At 43.6% G+C, this 26,978-nt stretch overlaps 1 protein-coding gene across 1 annotated transcript in view; it reads right to left on the reverse strand.

The window, feature by feature from the left end:
- The window catches only part of PLPP2 (phospholipid phosphatase 2), a 36,465-nt gene extending 11,143 nt beyond the window's left edge, over window positions 1-25,322 (reverse strand). Inside the window, exon 1 of the mRNA XM_033957140.1 lies at window positions 24,949-25,322. Coding sequence (XP_033813031.1) covers window positions 24,949-25,003 — 55 coding nt within the window. The 5' untranslated portion in view covers window positions 25,004-25,322. The remainder of the gene's footprint in view (window positions 1-24,948) is intronic.
- Between the last annotated feature and the right edge of the window lie 1,656 nt (window positions 25,323-26,978).

Raw genomic sequence — 26,978 nt, forward strand, 5'->3', positions numbered from 1 at the left:
TCTTCATGGCATTAGCCCCATAAACTTGGACTAACACGTCCTGGTTTCAATTCCACTCTTGCCAAGTTTAACAAGAAATTCAATGTTTGTTTGTGGCTCTAATTCAGTGTATCGCACACTGTGTGCCTTTTGAGATTTTAAGGGTATCGTGGCTCACAGGGCAGGAAGAGAGGCTCCGGCACCTGTATCAGCTGACTTCTACCGTCGCATTGCGCGTATCTGCTGGGACTCCTGTCTTCCTCATCTCTGCGCCCCTGGACCAGCAGCGGCAGCTCTGTGTGCTTTTAACTTCGGCACACAGCTACCACCAGCAGTAGTTTAGCCCGATTTCATCAGGCAGCCTCGGGGCCTTTGCTAGGCCGTCCCGCATCGCATCATCGACAGAGGCTATGACACCTTACAGTGCTGCCAATGTAACCACATGGTGGCAAGTTCATGAACTTAACTGTCGGTCCTCGTATATCTAGTAGCAGTATAGAAATTAGAAACATAGAAAAATGAAGGTAGATAAAGGTCATATGGCCTATCTTGTCTGCCTAACCATGCCATCTACTATCCCTTCCTCTCTCTTAGATATCCATTGTACTTGTCCCAGGCTTTCTTGAATTCAGATAAACTTTTTGTTTCTCCATCGCCTCCACCGGGAGGCCATTCCAAGCATTCTCCACCCTTTCTATGAGAAAGTATTTTCTGAGGTCACTTCAGAATCTATCCCCTTTCACCTTCATCCTAGGTCCCCTCATTCCATAGAAACATAATGGCAGATAAAGGCCAAATAGCCCATCTAGTTTGCTCATCCGCAGTAACTATTTTTTTTTCTCTCCACTCCTAACAATGTAACTCTACCCCCCCTTTTCTCCTTCAACCCCCACTTTCATGTTTGTATTTGTAAAACGTTTTTAATGTGCACTTTTCCCCCTTTTATAAGTATTATTTTAATTCTTTATTTATCCTAGCATTGTAAACCGGTTAGATACTTGTTGATGGTCGGTATATTAAAAATAATAAAACTTGATCTCTTTTTTTTTTCTGAGAGATCCCATGTGCCTCTCCCAGGCCCTTTTGAATTCAGACACAGTCTCTTGTCTCCACCACCTCTGCCGGGAGGACTGTTCCATGCATCTACTACCCTTTCTATAAAAAAGTATTTCCAGAGTTTCCTTTTAGTTGAGGGAGACTCGCCTCATGCACATTTATGCTACGTAGCAGCAAATGATAAGCATTCAGTGTTTGCACATCCTGAGATGCTGGCGTCACTGGCCTACCATTTCCCAGTATCTGAAAATTTCTTTACAGAAGGCCCAAATAATCTTCCTCTGGTGGCTAGATGTAATGAGTTATTCATGGCAGGGAGCAGCCATCAGCCTGATGCATGACACCAGGATTTCCTTCATTATCTGGGACAAACTAAAGGATTCAATGATCTGTGCGTTCTCTCCTGCCCACTCCCTGTGTCCATCTATAACTTTCCTTTTTACAGTCTGGTCCTTCTGTTTCCTTTCTACATCAAATACTAACTGTGCAATATCTATCATTCACTCTCTATGCAAGCATTTTATTCTTTCTCTCTCTACACGCACACACACACACACACACATATATCCAGCTCTTTCTACCCAGTACTCGTCTGCAATATTTGTTGACAACTTCTTTGAATCCTCCAAATTTCTGCTGCCCTGTCATCCCCTTTGCTGGCGCCCTATCAGACTCAATCCTTTTTCAAAAACATCCCCTTTCACCTTAAAATGCATCTATAGCCTCACCCCTTCACCTCTGTCATTCACAGCTTTTCTAAAAAGTTGCCTTCATGTAGGCCTTGTATTAACAAAACAAAATGGTAAAGGAACAGTGTGAACTAGAAATGCTGAAATTTAATTAAAGCAGTTCTTCTCGCACTTCCTGTGGATATTCACAATTCTTCCTCTCTAAACTCTCCCTTCTGTAATTCTGCTGGCACGCTGACACACATAACGTGATTTTGTATGATGCTTTAGTTAAGTGTCTCACAAATAATGGAAATAATATTACATTTACAATCGATTCCAACCATAATATTCATGGTAAAAGTTTCCCTGACATCACCATCTCGCTTAGCCTGTCTCCCTCCCCCAAAGGCTGGGAGCCCTGCAATGAGCTCACCCACGTAGATAATAATGTCGCACGTGGCATGTGACTGCTGGCTTCATGTAACCTCAGCAATATCAGACTCTGACTGTATTCCCATTTAGGGCAGTGACTGGGGGGAGGAGTGGGAAGAAGAATGTTGCAAATGTAGAAAACATCACAAAATCCAAGAATCCAGAACTGTAAAACAAAAAGCAGAATTGTTTTCATAATTTTCCTATATAATAAGCACCAGGACAGGGAGAGCACTAGATGTGGCATGCTTAGATTTTAGCAAAATGTTTAACTCACAGTTCCACATCACAGTTCCACATAAGCGACTAAAATGGATGACTAGTGGGCAGATGTTCAAAAGCATACCATTTGAGTAAGGCTGGTTGTGTGGAGCCAGTCTAACTTGGAAGTTAGTTCATTCAGCCTCCAGTGCACAAAAGGGCTCTTGGTGGCTTTTACAAATAGCAGTAGCAGCCACCAAGAATCCTATACAAACGCATTACAAGGAACCCATTAGTTTTAAAATAAGCACGGCGTGTAATGTGCAACAAGGAACACTCACCTATTACTGTACAAACTTTTACGGCAGGTCTGAGCTCTCATAGCTTTACTTCCCTGTCAGTGCCTGACCGCTGATTGGCTCAGGCACTGACAGGAAAGTAAGGTGCTATATAAGAGCTCAGACCTGCAAAAAATTCTCGGGGATCCAGAGGATCTTCTCCAGCTCCTTCCCTGGCCCAAAAATATATCCTTGGAAGTCCAGTTGACCCTCCCTGACCTCCCAAAGCCACAACACATCCTGATTCCCTCCAGTGCCTACTCCCTCCTGCCTCAAGGTCCACCTCTTCAAAATGGTGGTATCTTGCCCCTGCCTGGTGCATCCTGGGAAGGGGCCTAAATACCATATAAGGAGTTTTTGCATCTGCCCCTAGCTTAGAAACAGGCTGAATGGAAGGTGACAGAGGGTAGTGTGAAAGGGAGCGCATTCTGAGGAAAGGCATTTTACCAGTGGTGTGCCTCAAGGATCACCCCTTGGGCCAGCTCTTTTTAACATTTTTATGAATGATACTGCAGAAGGGCTGTCTGGTAATGTTTGCCTCATCGTGGATCATACCAAACTCTGTAATGGGGTAGAGGAGGGAAGGAGGGATCTAATGAAGCTTGAAGAATGGCCCAGAATTTAGCAGTGAAGGTTTAACGCTAAAAATGCAGTGTCGAGCATTTGAGCTACAAAAACCAAGGAAGTGGTACAGGATAGGGGTTGAAGTACTTCTGTGCACAAAAGAAGAATGAGACTTGGGTGTGATCGAATGTGATGATCTTAGGTACATAGACTAAACCGTGTGAGACAATCACGTGCGGACATTGCCGGGCAGACAATCGCGCGCTGGATTAAAACACAATTTTAAAGCGCTCCAAGAGTGTGTGTGTGGGGGAACCCCCCATTATAGAGAAAACAGCTTTTTTCGCTCTTTTTAGGGAAAAATTACAGTTTCCTCTGTAATAGGGGAGGGGGGATGTTCCCCCCACTCCCAACGAGAGCGCCAACAGTTCTAAGTAAAGTGTGTGTGTGTGTATGTGTGTGTGGGGGGGGGGGGGTCCCCCTCAGAGTGCTTCAAAATTGCATCTTAATCAAGTGCGCTGACATCCTGCACGCGATTGTCTGCCCGGCATTGTCCACGCGCGCGATTGTCTCACGCAGTTTTGATTCGTCACCTGATCTTAAGGTGGCCAAACAAGTAGAAAAATAAATGACAAAAGCCAGAAAGATGCTTGCGTGCATAGGGAGAGGAATAGCCAGAAGGAAAAAGAAGATGATAATGCCTCTTAATAAGTCTCTGTTGAGGCCCCATTTAGAGTACTGTGTACAATTCTGAAGACCTCACCTTAAAAATTATATAAAACAGGATGGAGTCGGTTCGGAGGGCAGCTACTAAAACGGCTTTTGGTCTTTGTCATAAAGTATAGGGGGACAGACTTAAAGATCGCCATCTGTATACTTTGGAAGAAAGGCAGGAGAGGGGTGATATGATAGAGCTATTTAAATACCTCTGTGGCATAAATGTGCATATGTGAATCTTGACTGAAAGGAAGCTCTGAAATGAGTGAGCACTGGATGAAGGTAAAGGGGATAGACTCGGGAGTAATCTAGGGAAATATTTATTTACAGAAAGAGTGATGGATGCGAGGAATAGCCTACCAGTGGAGATGAAGACTGTATTGAAGAAAGCGTGAGACAAGCACAGAGAATCTCTTAGGGCGAGGAAGAGATAGTAGATGGTATGCATTAAATCTTTTGTAAAGACCAACACACCCTGGCGTTTTGGTGGGGAAAAAAATCTGTAAACAGAGGGAAAGAAAATAAAATGCTCTAGGGATTCTAAGAAACAGAGAAAATAATGGCAGATAAAGGCTGTATGGCCTATTCAGTTTGCCCATCTATCCATACATAAGAACATAAGATCATAAGCAGTGCCTCCGCCGGGTCAGACCACAGGTCCATCCTGCCCAGCAGTCCGCTCCCGCGGTGGCCCAAAACAGGTCAAGACCTGTCTGAATCATCAGAAGGGGCTCCCTTGCCACCTTGGTTTCCCATTTAAGTCCTGCCTTCCTATCGAAGTCCTAGCCCTCCGGTCTTGCACATGCACGACCAGGTTAGTTTATACTCATTACCTGATTAACTTCCTATACTTGTGTTACATCCCAGCTCCTCCCTGATCACTTCCTCCGGTAGCGCATTCCGGAGGAAGTGATCAGGCAGAATACGGTACAAGGATTCAAACAGGGATTGGATGGATTCCTGAGGGATAAAGGGATCGTGGGATACTGAGGGAGGAGCTGGGATGTAACACAAGTATAGGAAGTTAATCAGGTAATGAGTATAAACTAACCTGGTCGTGCATGTGCAAGACCGGAGGGCTAGGACTTCGATAGGAAGGCAGGACTTAAATGGGAAACCAAGGTGGCAAGGGAGCCCCTTCTGATGATTCAGACAGGTCTTGACCTGTTTTGGGCCGCCGCGGGAGCGGACTGCTGGGCAGGATGGACCTGTAGTCTGACCCGGCGGAGGCACTGCTTATGTTCTTATGTATGGATAGATGGGCAAACTGAATAGGCCATACAGCCTTTATCTGCCATTATTTTCTCTGTTTCTTAGAATCCCTAGAGCATTTTATTTTCTTTCCCTCTGTTTACAGATTTTTTTTCCCCACCAAAACGCCAGGGTGTGTTGGTCTTTACAAAAGATTTAATGTAATTTCAGACTGGATCATCACACCTGGCCCTACTCTCCTAGAGAGTAACCAGAGCCTGACGCTAAGCATCAAGCCTTCTGCGCCTGCTAGATTCTCACATCCCGAACCCCCTCTCCTCATCATCAGGCCTTCTGTCCCCCATAGATCTTCCTAGCTTGGGTTTCTTATTTTCTTGATGCATGACAAGGGCCTGGCATTCATCAAAATAAATGTTGGGGGTGTCCTGCCTTGGACTGCAATAAAGGTTTATTTCTCTGCCAGGGTCTGACCACTGTTCCTTTCCAGTGGTGTCTTTTTGTGCCAGAGTAACCCACAGGACAGCAGTGCAATGGAGATAAGCCAGTGAGAGACCAAGCCAAAAGCAGGAGGCATGTTTGTGGCTGTAATACTTGGTCTTGGTGCGTTTTTTTCTCCAAATGTGGGCCTGGCGATGACCCCCTCTTTCCCAGCCTGCTGTTTTTTGGTATCTGCAAGTAAATAAAAATAGACTTCCAGGGCCATATGGAACATTGTAACATAGTAAATGACGGCAGATAAAGACCTGAATGGTCCATCCGGCCTGCCCATAAGTTATAGCCATTAAAAAATACATGGTTAAATTAACTTGTCTCTTCTTTGATATTTCCGGGCCATAGACTGTAAAGTCTGGTATTGTCCTAGGTTCCAAATGCTGAAGTTGCCGTCCAAACGCGCTCCAGCCTATCCAACCATCCTGTTTGCAGGATATCTACCATAAAGTCTGGCCAGTAACATCCTCATGTTCCAAGTTAGTGGAATTCCCATTGATGCCCTCCCCAGCCCAATCCTACACTAAATCATCACATATGGGACACAGACCGTGCAAGTCTGTCCAGTACCAGCTTTAGCTCTTTAATTTACATTCTTCGTTTTCTAATTAGAGATCCTCTATGTTCATCCCACACTTTTTTGGATGCCATCGCTGTTTTCCTCTTAAGCTCTCTGAAATCTGAGTGCAATCAAGGAGCCCTGAGTGTGGACTCTACCATGACTGCACAGAGCCAGCAGTTTAGGTCCCTCTTATCAACGCCCCGGGTGCCATGTTGGTGGGGGCACTGGCACCCCTCCTTTCACCATGCGCATGCCCCCCTTCCCCTAATCCGTACCTCTAGTTATTCACCGCTGCGAGCAACAACTTTAACGTGCTCCTTGCGACCGCATCATCTCTCCCGCTGATGTCACTTCCAGGTGCTGCGCATAGCTATAGTTCAGGTTCCTCTTTCCCATATGCATTACTTTACACTTGCTCACATTAAATATCTGCCATTTTGATGCCCAGTCTCCCAAAGTCCTCTTGCAATTTTTCACAATCCTTTTGTGATTTAACAACTTTAATTACGTATCTCACTAGTTATTCCCATCCCAGCTAACATGTATTCTTCTCCCCCTGACTGCATAGCATCCTCACTTACATAAGCTTCTCAGTGCCAGGAATCTTCTTCTAATATTTTATTGTCTAGTAAATTAAATATTGGAGAAATTTTCTTCACTGGAAATCAAACTCCTTCACACCCGCCAATGTGCTGTCACTTTGCTCTTATGGGACTGCGGCTGATACTGTCCTTAATTTTTCTCCCTACAATCGCGTCATATTGCGATGTGGATTTCGTGATGAAGATAGCCATCAACTAAGCATAAGACTGAGACTTCAACTCACCAAACAGCTGCATAATTTTATTATTATGAATGAACTGCCTATCATGTTTTAAAATTACTGGTCTGGTGGGCTATAAATCCATTTCATTACATAGACTAAGTTTTGTCCAGAACTCCCTTGAATTGGTGGCTCGGATGTGACAAACCCTCCTTGTGTCCTTCCTCTGAGCTTTCCAATCCTAAATATGACTGACTTTGTGTCCCTGTGCCCTAGTCCAGTGTTTTCCAAATTGGTCCCCCCTTGCCAGTCACATTTTCAGGATATCCTCAATGAATATACATGAAAGAAATTTGCACACAGTGGAGGCAAATCAATCTCATGCATATTCACTGTGGATATCCTGAAAACCAGACTGGCAAAGGGGTACTTCAGGACCAACTTGAGAAACACTGGAATTCCTGAGGGAGGTGGTGGTGAGGAAACAGAGTTTAAAAAAAAAAAAGCGTGCGATGAACACAGAGGATCTTGAATCAGAAAATAATGGTAAATATTGAAGAACTAAGGCTAGTATTGGGCAGACTTGCACGGTCTGTGTCCGTATATGGCCATTTGGTTGAGGATGGGTTGGGGGGGGGGCTTTGATGGCTGGGATGGTTTAGATGGGCTGGAATGAGCTTTGATGGAGATTTCAGTAAATGGAACCCAGTACCAGGCAGAGCTTTGTGTTCTGGCCCAGAAATAGATAAGAAGGAAAATTAAAATTAAAATCAGTAATTTAAAGAGAGGTTAAGGTTGGGCAGACTGAATGGACCATTCGGGTCTTTATCTGCCATCATCTACTATGTTACTGCCCTAGTCCAGTCCATTATACTAGTAGCCAATCACATCATCCTAGAATCAGGAGAAACAGAAAAGACTATAGAGACACATGAGATTTGTGATCTATATTACATACTCCCTTATTTGCTTTTTTTCTTCTCTAAATAAAATAAAATGCTACAGATGACAGACCTTGCACACAATCAAACATGGAATCACCAGCACATGGTTACACTTTTTCATTTAACTCATCTTAAATCAAAAGATGACTCAAGTCAGCACCAAAGACCAAATTCTAAGAGCCCCTTGGACTTTGCAACAATGAACCCAGGGCCTAGAATATGCCATTTACCCGGCTGGGGCCTGGCAGTGGGACAGTTTGAGGGGGCAGCACCTTTGCTCACTAGTGAAGTGTCTCATACATGAGAAACTTCAGGAACGATTTCTCCAAAACAGGTTAGTTTTGCATGTACTGTGACAGTAATGAACCTCAGTCCTAAACCAGAATATGTGGAATGTTTATATCAGTCTCTTAAATTTACTGCGAACACTCACTGAAGCTCTTGTAGCTCAAAAGATGTAATTTTGGTAGGCAACCTATTCAAGGGTGCTTGGAAATTCTTTTCCCATCAAGCCAGTGGCACCCAAAATTATGGGAAATATATATGTATTTTATGTCGCATTTTCTTGGTAGGGTTACCAGATTTTCCGTTTGGACCTTTAGACCCACCCCTAGGGCCACCCATCCTCGCCCCAGCCTCACCCCCTGCTGCCTGCTCTGGTCGGGCAGGAGGGCATCCGCGTATGTGGTGCGATGGCGTCACACACACACGTGACATCATCACGTTGCCCTCCTTCCCGACAGTGATTTTGAGGGAGGCTTTTCAAAATCCAGACAAAGTGCCGGGTTTTGAAAAGTCGTCTGGGGAGATCCAGATGTCTGGTAACCTTATTTCTTGGTCTCTTAATGCATTTCTTGGTATTTGAGGGTCATCTCTCTTTCTCTCTTGTGATTCACCAAGTAATCACTTGGGACCGATACCTCTATGATCAATGCCGTTCTGGTGTTTTCTCTTTCCCCACTATGGCCAGCTTCCTTGCATTCAGTTTATGGGTTATGCAGAGATCTTAAGACTACAAAGTCCTGCAGGTCCTCAAGGCATTCAGAAATGGCCTATTTACGCAGAGAACAGTGTAAGGGCACAAGTGAAACTGCCAACAGAATGCGGCAGCAAGAAAATCATGATTCTCTGTCTCAAGAGACCAAATAAAAGCACATTCATCATACCCAGCCTGAGTGCAAAGGTCTTTTCCTTGCTTGCATGATGCATACAGGGAGCAACCATTAGTACAGCAGCAAGGAGCAGAGCTAAGAGCTCTTCCATGCAGTCAGGTGCTGCAGCTTCATCTTCTGTCCTAAAACGGGCAAAGAGGTAGGGAAGGACAAGAATGGCTAGCAGAAAGTATAAAAGGCCTCCAGGGAAATGTGACAAAAAGATTCAAAAACAGTCCCAGTTCCCTTGGGCACCACTGGCATGATTATAAGGAACTCCCAAGTGCACTTTGATATGTTCCCTGCACATATGACACAACTGGAGCTCCAGAAGGCGCCTCCCGTTGACATAGTTGCCAAGTTATTCAGGAAGATGACTTCTTTGGCAAGTCCTGGTTTTGAACTTACATCTCAAAGCAGAGTGGGATTTTTAGTCCCTTACTCCACCAACCAAAATCATCACTGCAGGTTCCATGATAAATCAAGATAGAGTTGCATGAAATCTAGGCCTGGCCCAAAATTATACTTCTGGAACTGGCTCAGTTATTCTGAAGGTGCCCCTCTCCCCCAGTCCTGCTATGCCATGCAGGGAAGTATGCCAGTGTGCCCAGTGAAGCTCTCTTGGGTTTACACGCAAGGACAAACAATAAAGACCAGAGAGATGTTTCTCTGCCCAGTCAGGAAGGAGACTCTGGCTATGTGATTAGTATGGCCACATAGCATGCAAAAATTGTCTCCTCTCATGAGTTGTGGTGAAGCGGGAGAACCAGTGGGTAAGCCACACATGATACAATAGCCTAATATGATCCTGCTGCTAGCAGAGGTCTCAGATCCTCATTTTTTTAAACTACAGAAAAACAGATCCATAAGGACAAATATCCTGAGATACTAGAGGAATCAGTAGGGAAAAATCATCAAAGCAACTCTCTTCTACTACTGGGGGAAGACTGGCTGGCTTACATAGATCTTTAAAAGTGGAGCAAAGGGGATCACATGATTACCATGCTACGGAGCAGACGAGTTTAAGCGGAACTCCGTGCAATCCTTCATAATCTATGCTTTAAGCGCCTGATGACATATCGATAGGACCTCATCTTCAGCTCCTAGTGCTTTACAACTATTAGCTCAGCATATATGGCGTACATTGGCTCTCTAAGGCTTCCAAATCGACAAAAAAACCCCCGACAAAGACAAGCAGCGGCAGGCGGATTCAAAAATGGCAACACCCTCTTAGCCCCCGCTCGCTACCATCAGCTCAGCATGGACGGTGAAGATAACTGCCGAAGTGACAGCCACTGTTGAGGCAGCATTGGATAAAGAACTTCATCAACCTTACGATCGGGCAAAGGAAGCTCATGATAGAATTGATAGCCTGAATTTGGAGCTCAATGCAGGCCTTCAGAGAACATCGGGGGTGGAAGATCGTACGAGCCAGCTGGAACAACTGCATGCGGCCTTACAAAAGACAGTGCAGGATTTAGAACAGAAATTGGATGATCTGGAGAATCACTCCAGATGCAACAACCTGAGATTAGTGGGACTGCCAGAAACAATATTGGACAAAGATCTCCTGATTTTTTTTGAGAGCCGGATTCCATCAACTTTGGCCCTTGAAGGCTCTTTGACATCATTTTATATCGAACGGGCTTCTCTGTTTGGGAACATGTCGGGAGGATGTGGCACAGCCAATTATAGTGATCTTTTGTATACTCAATTTCCAGCACAAACAGCGCATTTTACAAGTGGTGAGGTCCGGGAAAACTTTGACTTACCAGAATAAATCAGTACTTTGTTTCCTGGATTACTTCTCGCAAGTACAGCAATGTAAGAGATTGTGTGCTCCATTCTGTACAGCACTACATGGAAAGCAGATTCGTTTAACATTACTTTAGTCCGCTAAGCTGAGGATATCACATGCAGGCCAAATTCATTTCTTTGAACAGGTGGCGGATACACAACATTTCTGTGACTCTTTAACCACTGGAGCGACAACTTCATGAAGATTGTGCTGGCTGGGGACACTTTTCCTATTCCTGGTGTTTTACTAGAGCAGATCCACTGGTGGATAGCAGTTCCACATTTGTACGGATTACAAAAATTGACTGGGGTCCTTTAATTTCCATAATGGCTTTTTCCTTCTTTGCCATATCGACAGACATGGCTGACTTAAGGGTTTTTTTTGGGGAGGGATAGGAGCAGATACCAAGGCTAAGCTCATACACTCTGCTAGGAAGGAGATGATATTACTGTGACTCTAACACAATGTTAAGATTGGAACAGGGGATGGGTAGGGTTTTTTTCTTATATTGTTTGTTTTTTTATTTGTTTAAAGGTGTATTTGGGGAACTGGATGGGATATGACTGGGATATAGGGTCCAGATGTATGAATGGATGAGGTATATGGTAGTGAGTGAGATTTTATATTATTATGCAGACTTTGAGACTGATTGCGTATGTATGCGGTGGGGCAGAAAGGGGATTATTCATCCAGAGTGCTGCAGGCTGGGGTGGCATTTCTGGTCTGGAATGAGATCTGAGTTGTGCCTGGGCCCGAATAGATTGAGTATTGGCTGATTTTAAAATCGTGACGTGGAACTTTGGTGGGATTGAGTTTCCTGTAAAGCGTAAAAAGATATTGCATGCGTTACATAAAATGCAGGCTTCAGTGGCCGTGCTGCAGGAGACCCATCTCTCCTCAGAAGAACACCTCAACTGAAAACATGATGGGTAGGGGACATTCTGGAAACTCCCGCACACAGGAAAAAAAGAAGGGGGTCATAATTTTGTTTCACAAAAATTTACAGGTGAAGAAAAAAACGGGTGGTCTTGGATCCTACAGGTAGATAAATCACAGCTACATTGGAGATTGATGGAATGCCAATTTTACTGATCACGGTGTCTAAGACAAGGCATTTCATAGACATCTGACATCCCTAAAATCATAGGTGGGGATTTTAATATAGTGGCAGATCCCAGTCTAGATTAAAATTTTTGTTCTCCTATACTAAAGGTATTCCACTGCTCTGTGATACTCTGGGGGTATTGGATGTGTGGCGCATCCTACATCCCACTGAAAAGGATTACACTCACATGTCCAGGGCCCATCAAACACACTCGAGAATAAATTACCTTTTAGTAGACTCAGACTTAGTCTCCCGCATTCCTGAGGCTGAGATAGGTCCAGCTAGGATATCCGATCATGCCTCGCTTTGGATACAGGTGTAGTGGTAGTGGTGGTGGGTGGGGGAGAATGACAACACCACAGCCTAGACGCTGGGTCTTTCTGAATGGGCTATATACAGATCCTAAATCTGGAGATTTCATTCGGGAGAAATGGGCGGATTATAAATTGTATAATGCACAATTTTCTGATGATGCTATTTTATATTGGGAGACAGCGAAGGCTGTGTTATGGGATGAAATTCTTGCCTTCAGTAGCCATAAGAAAATGTCAAGAGAAGCAGAGCTTCTTAGACTGCGGAGGCAATGTGGTACATCTCCCACGCCAGCGCTTAGAACTCAGCTGCTTGCTGCCCAAACGGCACTTAATGAACTGATTCATCAACGGCAAATGAAATCACTCCTATATTATAAGTATCAACTATACAAATAAGGCCAGAAGAGTGGGAAGCTACTAGCTAATCTTTTAAAACCTGGGAAGAAATATCAGAAAATCTTGATCATTCAAACTGCCAATGGCTCCCTAGTCCATACGGACAGTCATTAATACAGTGTTCAGAGATTTTTATGCTGCTATGCAGACCCTACCAGTGAAGGTTTGGACCCAGATTTCTATCTTTTATTTATTCATTCAATTTTCTATACCATTCTCCCAAAGGAACTCAGAACGGTTTACATGACTTTATTCAGATACTCAAGCATTTTTCCCTATCTGTCCCGTGGGATCACAATCTATTTAATGTACTTGGGGCAATGGGGGGATTAAGTGATAATATTCCCCTCCCTAAACTTCAATCAACAAAATTGCAAGGTCTAAATAGGCCAGTACATGAAGATGAGGTCACTTGGGCCATTAATAAAAGTGCTTTATTCAAGGCAGCCGGCCCGGATGGCTATAAAGCACTATCTAACCAGGCTATTCAAGCTCGCAAGTTATCTCCATCTCTATGCACGGCATCAATCATTGTCTTCCCCAGATCCAGAAAGGTCCCAGTTCAACTGGCTTTGTATAGGCCCATCTCACTGCTGTGTTTTGAAAACAAACTTTTGGCCACTATTTTGGCTAATAGATTGGCCAGACTTCTTCCAGAGTTATTAGTGGATTTTTATGCGGTCAAGAACATTAGAACAATACTAGCATCCTTAGAAGCTGTGCGGGCCAGGGGGGGATAGGACCCTATTGATCAGCTTTGACGTTGAAAAAGTGTTTGACCGGGTACATTGGTCTTTCTTATACAAACTTTTACCCCGGTACGGAATAGAAGGCTGGTTTATTGAGGCGATCTGCACTCTAAACCATGATCCTCAGGCCTCAATGTATGTGAATGGTGTGGAATCAACTCCCTTTTCAATTCAACGAGGGATGCATTAGGGATGCCCCTTATCTCCCTTATTATTCATTCTCACTCCTGACCCCTTTTTAAGGGACATATTGCAAAACCCAGAGATTTCTAGGGTGCGGGTGGGCTCTCGATCCTTCTTAAGTCTCCACCTTTGCGGATAACTTGTTAATGCATCTCTCCAACCCAGAATGTGCCCTGCATGTACTTCTGGAATGTTTTAAGGAGTATGGGGTCTTTTCTGGCTTTAAACTAAATATGGACAAGTTGGAATGTCTAGCTTCACAGCCTCAGATTCAACAGCAATGGAGGGGAATTTTTGGTGACTCATGTATTTCGATATGTGGGCATTCAATTACCAATGAATCCTGCATGCTTTTATCACTATAATATACCCCCATTGTTGCAGAGGATAACTATTATGGCAAAATATTCCTTTAACACTATATGGCAGAGCTAGTGTTTACCGTATGATCTTATTTCCACCTTGGCTGTACGTCCTACAGCTGTTACAGCTCCGATGTTAGGCAAAGATCTGCGACAATTGCAGGGTTTTCGCCGGACATTTTGTTGGGAAAAAAAATCTCGATTATACCTGGCATTCCTCTATAGCAATTGGAAGATGGATGGACTTATGCTTCCCAATATGAGATTGTATAATATGGCTTGCCTGCTTAGGCATCTTCATGATTGGATCCTCCAAACAGAAGACTTTACTCCGTGGACATTGGAAAGAGAATTATTTCATCCCTATCATCCGCTATCCTTGTTGCACTCCCTCACAGGAAATATACCCAAATCTTTTCGTACATGTGTATCTTTTCATACATGTAGTTAGGGAGCCCTGGAGATTTCTTTTGCCATTGTTGCATTGCAACCCTAATAATACTGATATGTTACCAATAGTTGGAAATGTTCAATTTCTCCCTGGATTGCAGCAGGAATCTTTTGCCCGATGGAACCACAATGAGTTGATTTATGTGGCAGATTTGTTATCAGAAGAGGGTACAATCCAGCCCTTTCATACTATGCAGCATAGGAGGGGAGTTTGGACAAGTGATTGGTGCGCATATTATCAATTATATCGCATTATATACGTTCATTACTCAAGGATAATTGTACACTATGTTACGCAGCTGTGGTTACAGCGTTCTTCACGCTTCCCAAACAGTTACAGCCTTCTATATCTAGTCTGCATTTGTCGCTTTTGCAATTAATGCCTCCTAAACAATACACTTCCGTTCAGGTGGCATGGGGAGAATAATTGAATATCCCGATTTCAGAGAAAGTTCTAATTACCGCATTGCGTACTGCCTCTCAAATAGTGCATAATGCAATATATAGGGAATGCCTTTATCGGGCTGTATTACTGGCTTATGTGTCTCAGGCTCAATTGTTTCATAGGGGAGGCATTGCAACAGCAGTGTGTAGCAAATGTGGGCTCAACAAAAACACATTAACACATGCACTTTGGGACTGTGCTTGTATAGTGGGATTCTGGATGGCCATTTATACTTTTTTAGGACGGGTGATGCACAAACCTATTCTTGACTATTGCAATATAATCTATTTGGGAGCTTATAAAACCGTCTTAGGAGGATTAAGGCTAATCCAAAATACAGTGGTCCGTTTAAAAAAACAGGAACATGTCGGCCTTTACTACCGTCAGCTGCACTGGTTGCCAATGGAAGCAAGAGTACTTTTCAAATTTGCTTGTATTTGCTATAAGATGTTATTTGGATTAGCTCTGCTATATCTCCTCTCTCATTTTGAATGGTACCGTTCAACTAGGCCTACTTGGCGTACTGGTTTATTTACTTTTCCTAATCCCAAAAATTGCCGTTTTAAAAAATATTTTGATCGATCTATGGCTTATCAAGCAGGTAAAGTTCAAGTATGGCTAGACGACCTGATTCAACAATCTGCATCTTATTGCACCTTTAGAAAATTGGTTAAGACCTATTTGTTCAAAAAAATTGTTACTTGATTGATGACTATGTCAGTTTTTTATTGTATTTTTCACTATTGAAATATTGTACTGCTTTTCTGTGTGCTTTGTATCATCACTGGAATTTCCAGTCCTCTGTGAACCGCCTAGAACTTTTTGGGTGTTGGCGGTATACAAAAATAAAGTTATTATTATTATTTGGGAAGCTTTCATGTAGAACCTTCCTATCGAGAGGCCAAGGCCTCCTGATCCAGAAAGCCTGTATGATTGGTAAGAAATGTATACTACAACACTGGGTCTAGACTTTTCCTCCATCGATATGGCATTGGAAGAATTTAATGCATCAGTTATTGATATGGGAGGCCAAGGATGCTGGCTCTACTTATAAACGGTAAAAGAGGTTTTGGTCCATTTGGCAGGCATATATATTGGACCTACCAGGTCGTGCAAGGAGCTTAGTGTTAAATCATGCCAATTTATAACTTTGTGTACCCATTTCTTGCCCTGGTGTTTTATTCTGCGCTGTCATTGCTTGGTATCTCATTTCTGTTGGTTTGTAAGGGGGAGGGAGGGGGGTCTCCTAGGGTCTATAAGAACACAAGGCTTTGGGAGAAGGATCATGGGGTTCAACAAGGATGGATCATAATTGGGGGGGGAAGGGGGCACAGATAGCTTGTTTCTTTTAATTACAAAAAAGAGATGATACAGAAATCTGGATGTTATATCTTATAGGGTATCTGCATTTTACCTGCTATACAACTGTTTCATTGCTCTGTATATGTTCTTTGTTATCATCAATAAAAATTGTTTTAGCAAAAAAAAAAAAAAAAAAAAGTGGAGAAAAGAGACCTCAAAGCAATACAGGGGAAATATAAAACAGTACACATCTGTATCAAAGTAAACCCACTTTCATCACAGGTCAAAAAAACAAACAAACTAGAGGAATCCCCAGGCCTAAGATAATATGTGTGACTTCTCAGGATATTGTCTTAACTTCTGTTATCTTTTCCAGCAGTTCTATTTACCTATTTAAAATATTTATATGCTGCACGTTCCGCAATTCACATAATCAAAGTTCACAAAAGAAATACAGTAAAAAGCCAATACAAGCTATAAACAAACTACAGTATTCACATAACACTATAAAGCAATAAAATTAGAAGCTGCTCTTAACGTGGGTATTAGGATACGAGTTTAATTTGTCCTTGTTTATAAATGGCTTTACAGGAGGCCTCTGCTGCTTCCTTTATCAGTCACTGTACAGGAGTATACCTGCTCCTCCCTTCCTGCCCGCCTTGCCCGCCCTTCCTGCCTGTCTTGCACCCAAGCAGAAGTTGTCCTACAGGTTGGAGATGCAACACCTACAATTCTTTCCTTTCCTGCTCTGTCTGCTCTGTAGAGGTTACAGCCTTCTGCGTTCACTGCACAGTGCTTCATAGTGATGGTTAATTGTAGTTTATACTTCAGAATAAGCTGCACGGGCAGGATACCTTCTAAACCTGGAGCCCTCCTCCCTCAGGGCTGTTCCCATTCTGTGCAGACAGCTACCACTTCTCAGCCGAGGTGGATCACAAGTACATGAAACCTGCTCCCTTTCTTTTTCCAGGATTTAATTATGGTCTTCCAAGTTGCTATTTTAATCTTGTTTTGCTTCTTTGGGGTACATAAACATGTTTGTTTTAGTTAATTAAAAGAACTGAAGATAGAATTGGAAATGTTTTAGCCAGGAATTAAGGTTCTACTTTGAGGTGATGCCTCAGCTCTCCCACCCACAAACCCATCTTTAGGCTGCATGTTGGAAAACTAAAAGGGTTCACTAAGCTCTTGAGGCAGAGAGGCTGGAGTTCCTGTGATGGACCAAGGAGCAGTATAGGAAGAGGCGCTCTGGGAGCTGCATCCAGATTTCAGCCATAGGAGGGCACTGCAGAATATGGTACTGAGGAGGCAGAAGCAGGGGCAGGGGCAGACAAATATTAGAAGCCCTGTTCACTGACTCCCTGGCAAAATTATATGTGAAGGAACGAGCAGCTGGATGTCAAAGATAGTTGTTTGATACGATGCAGATGAAATGGAGTAAGAAAAGAGGATGTGCAGAAGAGGACACAGAAAACAAGCAATGAAAAAGCCCAGCAGATGGAACTGCAAGTCCCAAGGTTACTTCTACTGAATTTGAACGGAACTAGACTGGGGGGGGGGCATTTAGAATCAGGCCAAGAAAATGTATGTTCTGTTCCTTCATCAGAGCTAAAACAACTTAAAACTCATTGTGGAAGAGGAGGGGGGAGGGGAGTGAAAAAAAAAATGGATCCACTGATGGAGGTATACAGTAACCATCGACCCCCCTGGATTCTATAAAGGTCTCCCAAATTTGCGTGCGCCAAAACTTGGGCATGATCCAGAGAAGTGTGCACAACGTAATTGGTCATTGAGCCAATTAATGGAAACAACTGGTCACTACCAACCAATTATTGGTGTTAACTGGCACCACTTAGGGTTTGGATGTGCATCTGGCTGCATGCTGTATCACTGGGTGCTCAAATCCCATAGCGTGCAACCCACAGGGGGTTTGGCCATCGAGGAGCATGGGCAGGTCAAAGGCATTCTGAACGTTTGCTTGCAGTGGGATAGAATATCAGGGATGCGTAAATAGTGGGGTTCCCCAGGGGCCTGTGCAGGGACCGCTGCTTTTTAACATAGTCATCAATCCAAATCTAATAGATGCTGAGCACTGTCATGCTGATAGTGGGGCTTTAGATCATCTGTTACTTTTTGTCCACTGAAATTTAAGTTCTGGAAGTCAATTTGGGGACAAATTAATATAGTTTTGGAATCAGATATTCCATTAAATTCCTCTGAAATTCTAAACAAATTGTATATTGTAATTGCTGCATCTTAAGATTCTGTATACTGTAATTTCACTAATTATCTGCATATTGTAACTCATAGTAACATAGTAGATGACGGCAGATAAAGACCCGAATGGTCCATCCAGTCTGCCCAACCTGATTCAATTTAAATTTTTTTTTTTTTAAATTTTTCTTCTTAGCTATTTCTGGGCAAGAATCCAAAGCTTTACCCGGTACTGTGCTTGGGTTCCAGCTGCCAAAATCTCTGTTAAGACTTACTCCAGCCCATCTACACCCTCCCAGCCATTGAAGCCCTCCCCTGCCCATCCTCCACCAAACGGCCATACACAGACATAGACCGTGCAACTCGCTGATTGTCCAGCTCTCTTCAGTTGTAAACCTCCTAGAAGTCACACGATTATGGCGGTATAGAACAATAGTTATTATTATTATTAACATATGAAGTAATGATTTGTGGCAAGTTAAACCTCTCCTTAATAAATTTAAAAGCCGCCTTCTCTTGATTTTGACTGGAATTGCGGTTCAATTGATCACAAAGAATTGGAAAAGCCACGATAGATTAAATTATACATTTTGGTGGACAACTGTATTTACTACGTATCAATATGAAAGAATGAATGCGGAATGTTTAGGATTTAGTGCTTTATTTTAAAAAATATGGAGTCCATTGGCTTTATTTGTTGATTCACAGTAAATGAGAATATTTTGCCTTCTGAATTTTTTTTCCATTACACATCCGGGGCGAGAGAAGGGTAAGGGAGGGAAAAATACTGGAAAAATGGAAATGAAATATTGTTATTATAGTAATAAAGTAGTTTAGTATTATCACTTGTTAGAAGGGGGGATATAGTTATATTTCTATACTATTTACATGAAATGGTGTATTTTCTGTAAGAACTTGATACTTTTAACCAAATGTATTACACTGTTGTAATTTAATAAAATAATAAAATATTAACCCCCCCCCCAAAAAAAACCCCACCATATTTATCAATGATTTAGAGATGGGAATAACTAGCGAGATCATTAAACTGGCTGAAGACACAAAGTTGATCAAAGCTGTTAAATCGCAAGAGGATTGTGAAAAATTCCAAGAAGACCTTGGGCATCGAACTTGCAGATGATGTTTAATGCGAGCAAGCGCAAAGCGATGCGTGAAGGAAAGAGGAACTGAACTACAGCTGCATGATTCTGGGAGTCATAGCCCCGGAGAAGGATCTAGGTGTCATCGTCGAGGATACACTTCCCCCTCCCCATTCGCGGTTTCCGCACTCGCAATTTTTTTTGGGGGGGAGCATATTTTTGCTTTCCCTCCGGCATCCTGGCCTTACCTGGTGGTCTAGCGGGCTTTCGGGGCAGGAGCGATCTTCCTACGCTCCTGCCCCGTGTAGATCGCCAATAGGAAATGGTTGCCGTGAGCTCCTGCCATAATCTCGAGAGACTACGGGAACTCACGGCAGCCATTTCCTATTGGCGATCTACACGGGGCAGGAGCGTAGGAAGATCGCTCCTGCCCCGAAAGCCCGCTAGACCACCAGGTAAGGCCGGGATGCCGGGGGGAAGATGGGAGGGAGGAAGGGGTGGGTCAGAGCTGGATATTCACGGTTTTTCGCCATTTGCGGTCCGGCTCTGCCCCTATCCCCTGGGAATAATGAGGGAGATGTGTACATTGAAACTCTCAGCTCAGCTTGCGATGGTGGCTAAGAAAGCAAGTAAAATGTTAGGAATTATCAGGAATGGAAAACAAAGATGAGAATAATAATAATAATTTATTCTTATATACCGCCAGACCACAAATACAGCAGATAAGGCTGAACATCCAGCGAATATACAGTTAAAAAGATACATTAATTTCTAGAATGTACATAATACATGTTGTATTTAAAAAGCATTAGGAAGCTTGGATTACAATTTGTCAAATAGTTGTGTTTTTAATAGTTTTCTAAAAAAAATAATAGGATGAGACTCCTGGCATGATTTTGCCAAACCAGGCGTTCATTTTGGCTGCCTGGAAAGAGAGAGTTCTCTCGAGAAATCTCTTCAAATGACACTGTTATAATGCGTTTGTATTGCTCTATGGTGCAACTACAACTTGAATACTGAATGCAATTCTGTTTGCCACCATCTAAAATAAAAATATAGTGGAATTAGAAAAGGTACTGAGAAGGGCGACGGAAATGGTAAAAGGGATGGGATGACTTCCCTATCAGCAAAGACTAAAGTGGTTAGGGCTCTTCAGCCCTAGATGGCTTAAAGTACTGAGTGGAATGGAATGAGTAGATGTGAATCACTTCTTTAGTCTTTCCAAAAATACTAGGACTAGGGGGCAAGCGATGAAGCTACTAAGTAGTAGATTTAAAATAAACCGGAGAAAATATTTCTTCACTCAACGTGTAATTAAACTCTGGAATTTGTTGCCGGAGAATGTGGCGAAAGCAGTTAGCTTAGCAGGGTTTAAAAGTGGCTTGGATACTTTCCTAAAACAGAAATCCATAAGCTATTATTGCGATGACTTGGGGAAATCCATTGCTTATTTCTAGGATAAGCAGCATAAAATCTTTTTTTTCTCCTTGGGATCTAGCAAGATACTTGTGACCTGGGTTCACAACTGTTGGAAACAGAATATTAGATTCAATGAACCTTCTGTCCATCTCAGTATGGCAACTCGTATGTTCTTACACCTGATTTCAGCAGGCGTAAGTCCTTGCGCTTAAATTTGGGTGCAAGAATCAGTTCTATGTGCTATTTTAGAAAAAGGACTCAGTCTGGAACAATCTTTAAAGAACAGCGCTGTGTGCCGATTGCTGAGGACCATCTATTGATTCTGGCCCCAGATGTCTGCCCAGGGATGAGAACTTACCATAAACTCTGCATACAGAACTAGGAAGTTTAGGACTTATCTGTAATGACAGTAAGAAGGGTTTTTTTTTTCTTTAATTAACCCCCCCCATTTTTCTTGCAGGAGGGGGCTCGTTTGCCAAATGATATTTCATCCCATCCCATATTGATACAAGATCCTTGGTATGTGTTGCGTTAGGATAAAAACTTGTATCGTAATATCTTGTACTGTAAGTGTGACAAATTTAACCTGTAAACTGTATATTATGGATATTTGTATTAGATCCCTAGTATGTGTCGAGTTAGGATAAATACTTGTTGTTTTATACTGAAACTGTGACATATTGTAACCTGTTAACTGTATATTATGTATGTTAACCTGTAACCCATCCCGAGCTCTCCGGGGAGGACGGGATTAAAAACAAAATAAATAAATAAATAAATAATGTGTTTACCTGTTTTATGGGCCCGTACTCAAAAGATACGCGGTAGAGAAAATTCTGCCACAAATCCAGTGTTGAAAAAAATCAGTGCGGCATGCTCAGAATAGTGAGCGTGCAAATTCACGCTGTGTTAAAATTGCGGCAGTAATTTGGTACTTATTATTCTGTCATTGCCCGAGTGCCGATTGGCTTAGATACTGACAGGAATGCTGACACTGAGCATGCCATGGGGCATTTACCCCCTCCCTTTTACAAAACTGTGGCACGGTTTGTAGCGCTGGCTGCGGTGGTAACAGCTCCGACGCTCATAGAATTCCTATGGGCGTCGGCGCTATTACCACCATGGCTGGTGCTAAAAACCGTGCTATGGTTTTGTAAAGGGGGGGAAGGATCTAATGAGCACAATTATATGTGCTGGAGCTGAAACCATTGGCGCATTGGGTGGCACCCTAACGCCAGCGCTAACTGCCTTTAGGTTTCGAGCATTGCCCCCATTAGAGAGCCGGAGCATGCTAGATTTTCGCACCAAGACTACAGAAAATCTTCCCGAATGAGTGGTATTAGGAAGGACTGCATCGATACAATATTTGTATTCAGCCGAATAGTGATTTAAATTTGAACACGAATATTCTGGGGCTTCATGATGCTAAATGCTACTGAAATAAAACACTTGTCTTTGATTCCATGTTAGTTCTTTTATTATTTGTTATTTTAAAGCTCAGTGGAATCATCTGCCCACGCAAATCAGATCCCTGGACTCACCAACGACCTTCCAGAAGGCAGTAAAGACGGGAAGGGGTAAAACACGGACCTTACAGACCTCGCGGATCTAAAACTGCACGTCCTTAAAAATCTTTAGTCTCTGGCTCTGACAGACCGCTATGACATTTTAGTCGCTGACGGATCCTAATGCTTTTCCCTCCCTATGCCGAGACTAGCGGCAAAACTTTTGCCCTGAGGTCGGTGCCACTTTTAGTCTTAGCATAGGGAGGGAAAAGCATTAGGATCCGTCAGCGACTAAAATGTCATAGCGGTCTGTCAGAGACAGAGACTAAAAGTGGCGCGGACCTCAGATTTTTAAGGATGTGCATGGTGCAGTTCAGATCCGTGAGGTCCGCGAGGTCAGATGCACAGCAGACCTTTACACACATTTTTAACCCCCCCCCTCCAAAACCCAGCTATTTGCCATCCAGTGTCATATCGCGGGGGCTCTCGGAATCAGTGCGGAGGGAGAGATCTGGAGGAAGGGACAATTGGGCTAATTAGCAAAAGCCACGGTGCGCCTCCTCCCTCCTTAGCCATTAGGGAAGGTAGAGCCAGGGGCCTGTGCTGCATGGAAAGTGGTGGAATAAGGGTCTGGGTAAAACAAGCTAAAAGGCGGGCTTGTCAATGCACGGACCTCAGATTTTTAAGGACGTGCGGTTTTAGATCCGCGAGGTCCGCATTTTACCCTTCCCAGTAAAGACCTTCCTCTAACTGCTTTGGACCAGAAATGGGTTATGAGGAACTGTGGTAAAGATGTCCATAAGTTGTAAGGACATATGAAGTGCTATATGAACAAGATTACATCACTACTTGACTTAATAATAATAATTGTATTCTTATATACCGCCTAAGCCATAATAGTTCAAGGCGGTTTACAACAAGAAATACTGGACAAGCAGTAGAAAAATACATCTCATACGAAATACAATATTAAAATAAGAATAAAAATGCCTCCAATATGCTTTTCAGCCCATGCCCTGCTATGCTTCTTATTGTTACCCAAGTCCCCTCCCCCTAATCTATGTATGCCCTTTGTCCCTTGCGGTTCCCTGTTATACATGATAACGTGTTAGCCTCACCTTGTACTGAGATCCACTGCCTACGGAATCTGTACACTTTTCCTCGATAATAATTATTAATAATAATAATAATAATAACTTTATTCTTCTATACCGCCACAATCTTGCAACTTCTAGGCGGTTTACAATCAAGAGTGCTGGACATTCAGCAAAATACAATATGCAGATATTCAGGGAAATAACGAGAGCTGAGACCTTAAGAAGGCAATAGTACAGAAATACAATTTGCTGAGCAAAAAATATAAGATGTACATTTTAGTAGGTATTGTCCGACAGGACCTGTTTGGAATAAGTAGCAACGTAAAATTACGATAATTAGCCTTAAATATTATACCTAGGTTCCCTCTGTTCTCTGTAACCCCGCTCTCTCTGAATCTGTGTTTGTTCTACTGTTACTCTCCCTGAGCTTTCTGGGAGGTCAGAAAAGAAATCTTATTAAATAAATAAATTAAATGGCGAATAACGTTTCTCATTATTCATATCCTGACTGAACAGTAAAATACGCTTTTGGGCACAGCTCTAGATCTGCTCAAAGTCACCAATAATGACTGCTGGACCTGACTTGCAGTTTGTGAAGCCATCTTATAGAAATAAGAGATTCTGCATGAAATAATTAAGTCACCTGCCTGTCACTAGCTTTGGAAGAGGTAACCACTTCATGCTGTACAGAAGCCAGGGGGGGGGGGGCTACATGTGGAGGTTTTCCTCACTGGTGAAAAAGGACTAGCTTTATTCTACTGCATTGTAGGATGTTGACCAGTCCACCATAATAACGATTTATCTGGGCTTCTATGGTTAATAGTTAATCCTTTAAGGCAGGGCTCGTGTGCTGCTGAACAGCATACTCGAGATCGCAACAAACAAGGAAGAAAAGCTTTCAGTAAACCAGATGACGGGAAGAACCCACTTACTTGCCAGGACCTTTCAGCAGAGGGCAGGGATTACCTGCCACTAGGCTTTGCTCAGTTTAAGGAAGAGGTGGTGATCCTTTCTTGACACACAGATCACCAAACGATGCCAACGAGTGAAATGTTTGTGGGAAATGAGGAGGAACAGAGAAAGAATGAGCAGGAAAGGGGACAACGCGGGGTTATCTATTCGAATGTATTATTCGCGGGGTTACCAAAAGCAATTAGATCGTAAGCTCTTCAGAGCAGGGACTGTCTACTGTATGTTAAAAATGTACAGCGCTATAGAAATAAGAAATAATAGTAGTAGTAGCAAAATCTCAATCCAAGAGGACCTAAAATTATACATGCGTTTTATCATAGCATAGAGAGTTCCATCACGTGGAGAAAGAGGAGCTGGGAGTGGGAGAGACTGGGGGGAGGGCAAAGTTAAGAAACGGGACGGGGAGATGGGGGATCGAGGATGGGGGGGGGGGATGAAATGGGGGAAAAAGCACTCACCAATGACCAGGCAAAAGACGTCCAGAAGCACATAAATCTTCCTCTTCTCCAGCATCTTGACTCCCTTCCAAGCTCTGCTCGTCTCTTCCAGACACCCTTCTCGCTTTCCCACGCTCCGATCCGTCTTTCTTTAGTCTCTCTCGCCCAGACGCTTTCTCCCGGATTCTGATCTCATCCTGTCTCTCTTTCTCCCTCTCCGACCGATCGAATTCTCTTTCTCGACGTCGTTTCTTTGCCAACCTCTGACCTGTCTCTCCTATTCCCCCTCCCCCCCTTCGCTCTCTTCCAGGCGGTCTCTTCCCTTAGTCCCTCGCTCCCCCCCTCCCCGTTTGGTCGCAGGACCCGAAGCGAGCTCTGGGTTGGTTTGCTTTTTTTGACGCGGGCCCAGCCGGAGCAGGAGGAGAAGCCTGGGAGCCAGGAATTAAAGTCGGTTGGGGGAGGGGAGGAGGGAAGAGAGCAGCTCCTCTCCCTTCCAGCTCCGGTCCGGCCCCCGCTGACGTCGCCCTGCCCAGGTCACACTCCGAAGCCGCAGGAGACGCGGCGCTGTACGGCCTCTTCCGGGAACCCGGGGGCGTCTCGCGGATTGGGCGTTTGGTGAGTTGAACCTCCCCAACGCGTCTCGGTGGGACTTTCGCTTTTTTTTTATTATTATTTTTTTTTTATTACTTGTTCGGGACACTTTCGCTCTCTGCGGCTTCTTTGTTAACTCATTGGCTGCTTCCTTTGGCTTCTTTTCCTCCTGGAGTCTTCCTTTCCTTTCCGAGAGCAGCCCAGCCACCTTCCAGTCCTCCTCTGCCAGCCCATTGCTCTGCTGGGTAACCAGGTGGAGGGGAAGGATTGGTTTGCTCAGTGCGGTGGTGTTTTGTTTTGAGTTTTAGGAAGGAGAGTGATTTATAGCTGGTTCTGCCAGCCTCAGGTGTGTTTGGGCTGTTTTCTTAAGGTAGCTCTTTTTTTTTTTTTTTTTTTTTGCATTTTCAGGCTTATTTATGTGCCAAGGAGACACGTGAGCTAATGAAAGATCTGAAACCCTAGAAGTCTCAGAAACACTATTTGATCATAGTCAAATAAGCATTTCTGCTGAAACTCCCCTCATTCTGTTCCCCTTAAAAAAAAAATTTAATCATTTATATTCTGCATATCCTACAATTCTATGCGGATTACAAATTATTCAGGTACTCGAGCATTATTCCCTAACTGTCCCGGCGGGCTCCCGCTCTATCCAATGTGCCTGGGGCAATGGGGATTAAGTGACTTGCCCAGGGTCACAAGGAGCAGTGCGGGATTCGAACCCACACCCTCAGGGTGCCAAGCTGTAGCTCCCTCTGGTTGTTTCTCCTATTTTCCGGAATGCTCCTGAGGGGTTTGGACTAGGCTGCCAGTGGAATCCACTGATTCACTGTACAACAGCCTCACAGAGGTAATGACCAGCAGATAGATTTTATTTTCCTGGAGCACCTCATTAAACTACAAACTCAGTGAGATTCCAGAGAGGTTTGGACAAGTTCCAGGAGGAAAGGTCTATGTAAAATGATTAGCACGGTAGACTTGGGAGTGCTTTTGCTCATTCATGGAAATGAACTACTGTATATGTTTTGGAATCTGCCAGATATGTATGACCTGGACTAGCCACTGTTGCAGACAGGATTGGATGCTGGGGTTGATCGACTTGGGGACTGGGTAAAACTAGGATCCCGCGGACCCCATGTCTATTGGGTTAGCGGGGTCTGCGGGGATTAAAACGAGGTTCCATTACCACCTTCTTTTTAAAGCTATGAGGTTTAGCTTCGCGGGATCCATGGGGCCTCTAGGTAAAAGGAATTTGGGGCACTGGAGTGCAGAAAAGCTGGGCACAACAAAAGGGAGATCTAGGATGAGACAGCAGGAAAGTCATACAGTATTCAGCAGCACAGTGGCGTACCAAGAGGGGGGATGGTCCGCCCCGGGTGCACGCCCAGAGGGGGTGCTCCCGGCCTTAAAGCAGTTGGCGTCCGGTGTGTCCCCCGATGTCCAGATTCTTCCTCCGGCCCCCC

Source organism: Geotrypetes seraphini, chromosome 8 (genome assembly GCF_902459505.1).
Source record: "Geotrypetes seraphini chromosome 8, aGeoSer1.1, whole genome shotgun sequence".
Taxonomy (NCBI): domain Eukaryota; kingdom Metazoa; phylum Chordata; class Amphibia; order Gymnophiona; family Dermophiidae; genus Geotrypetes; species Geotrypetes seraphini.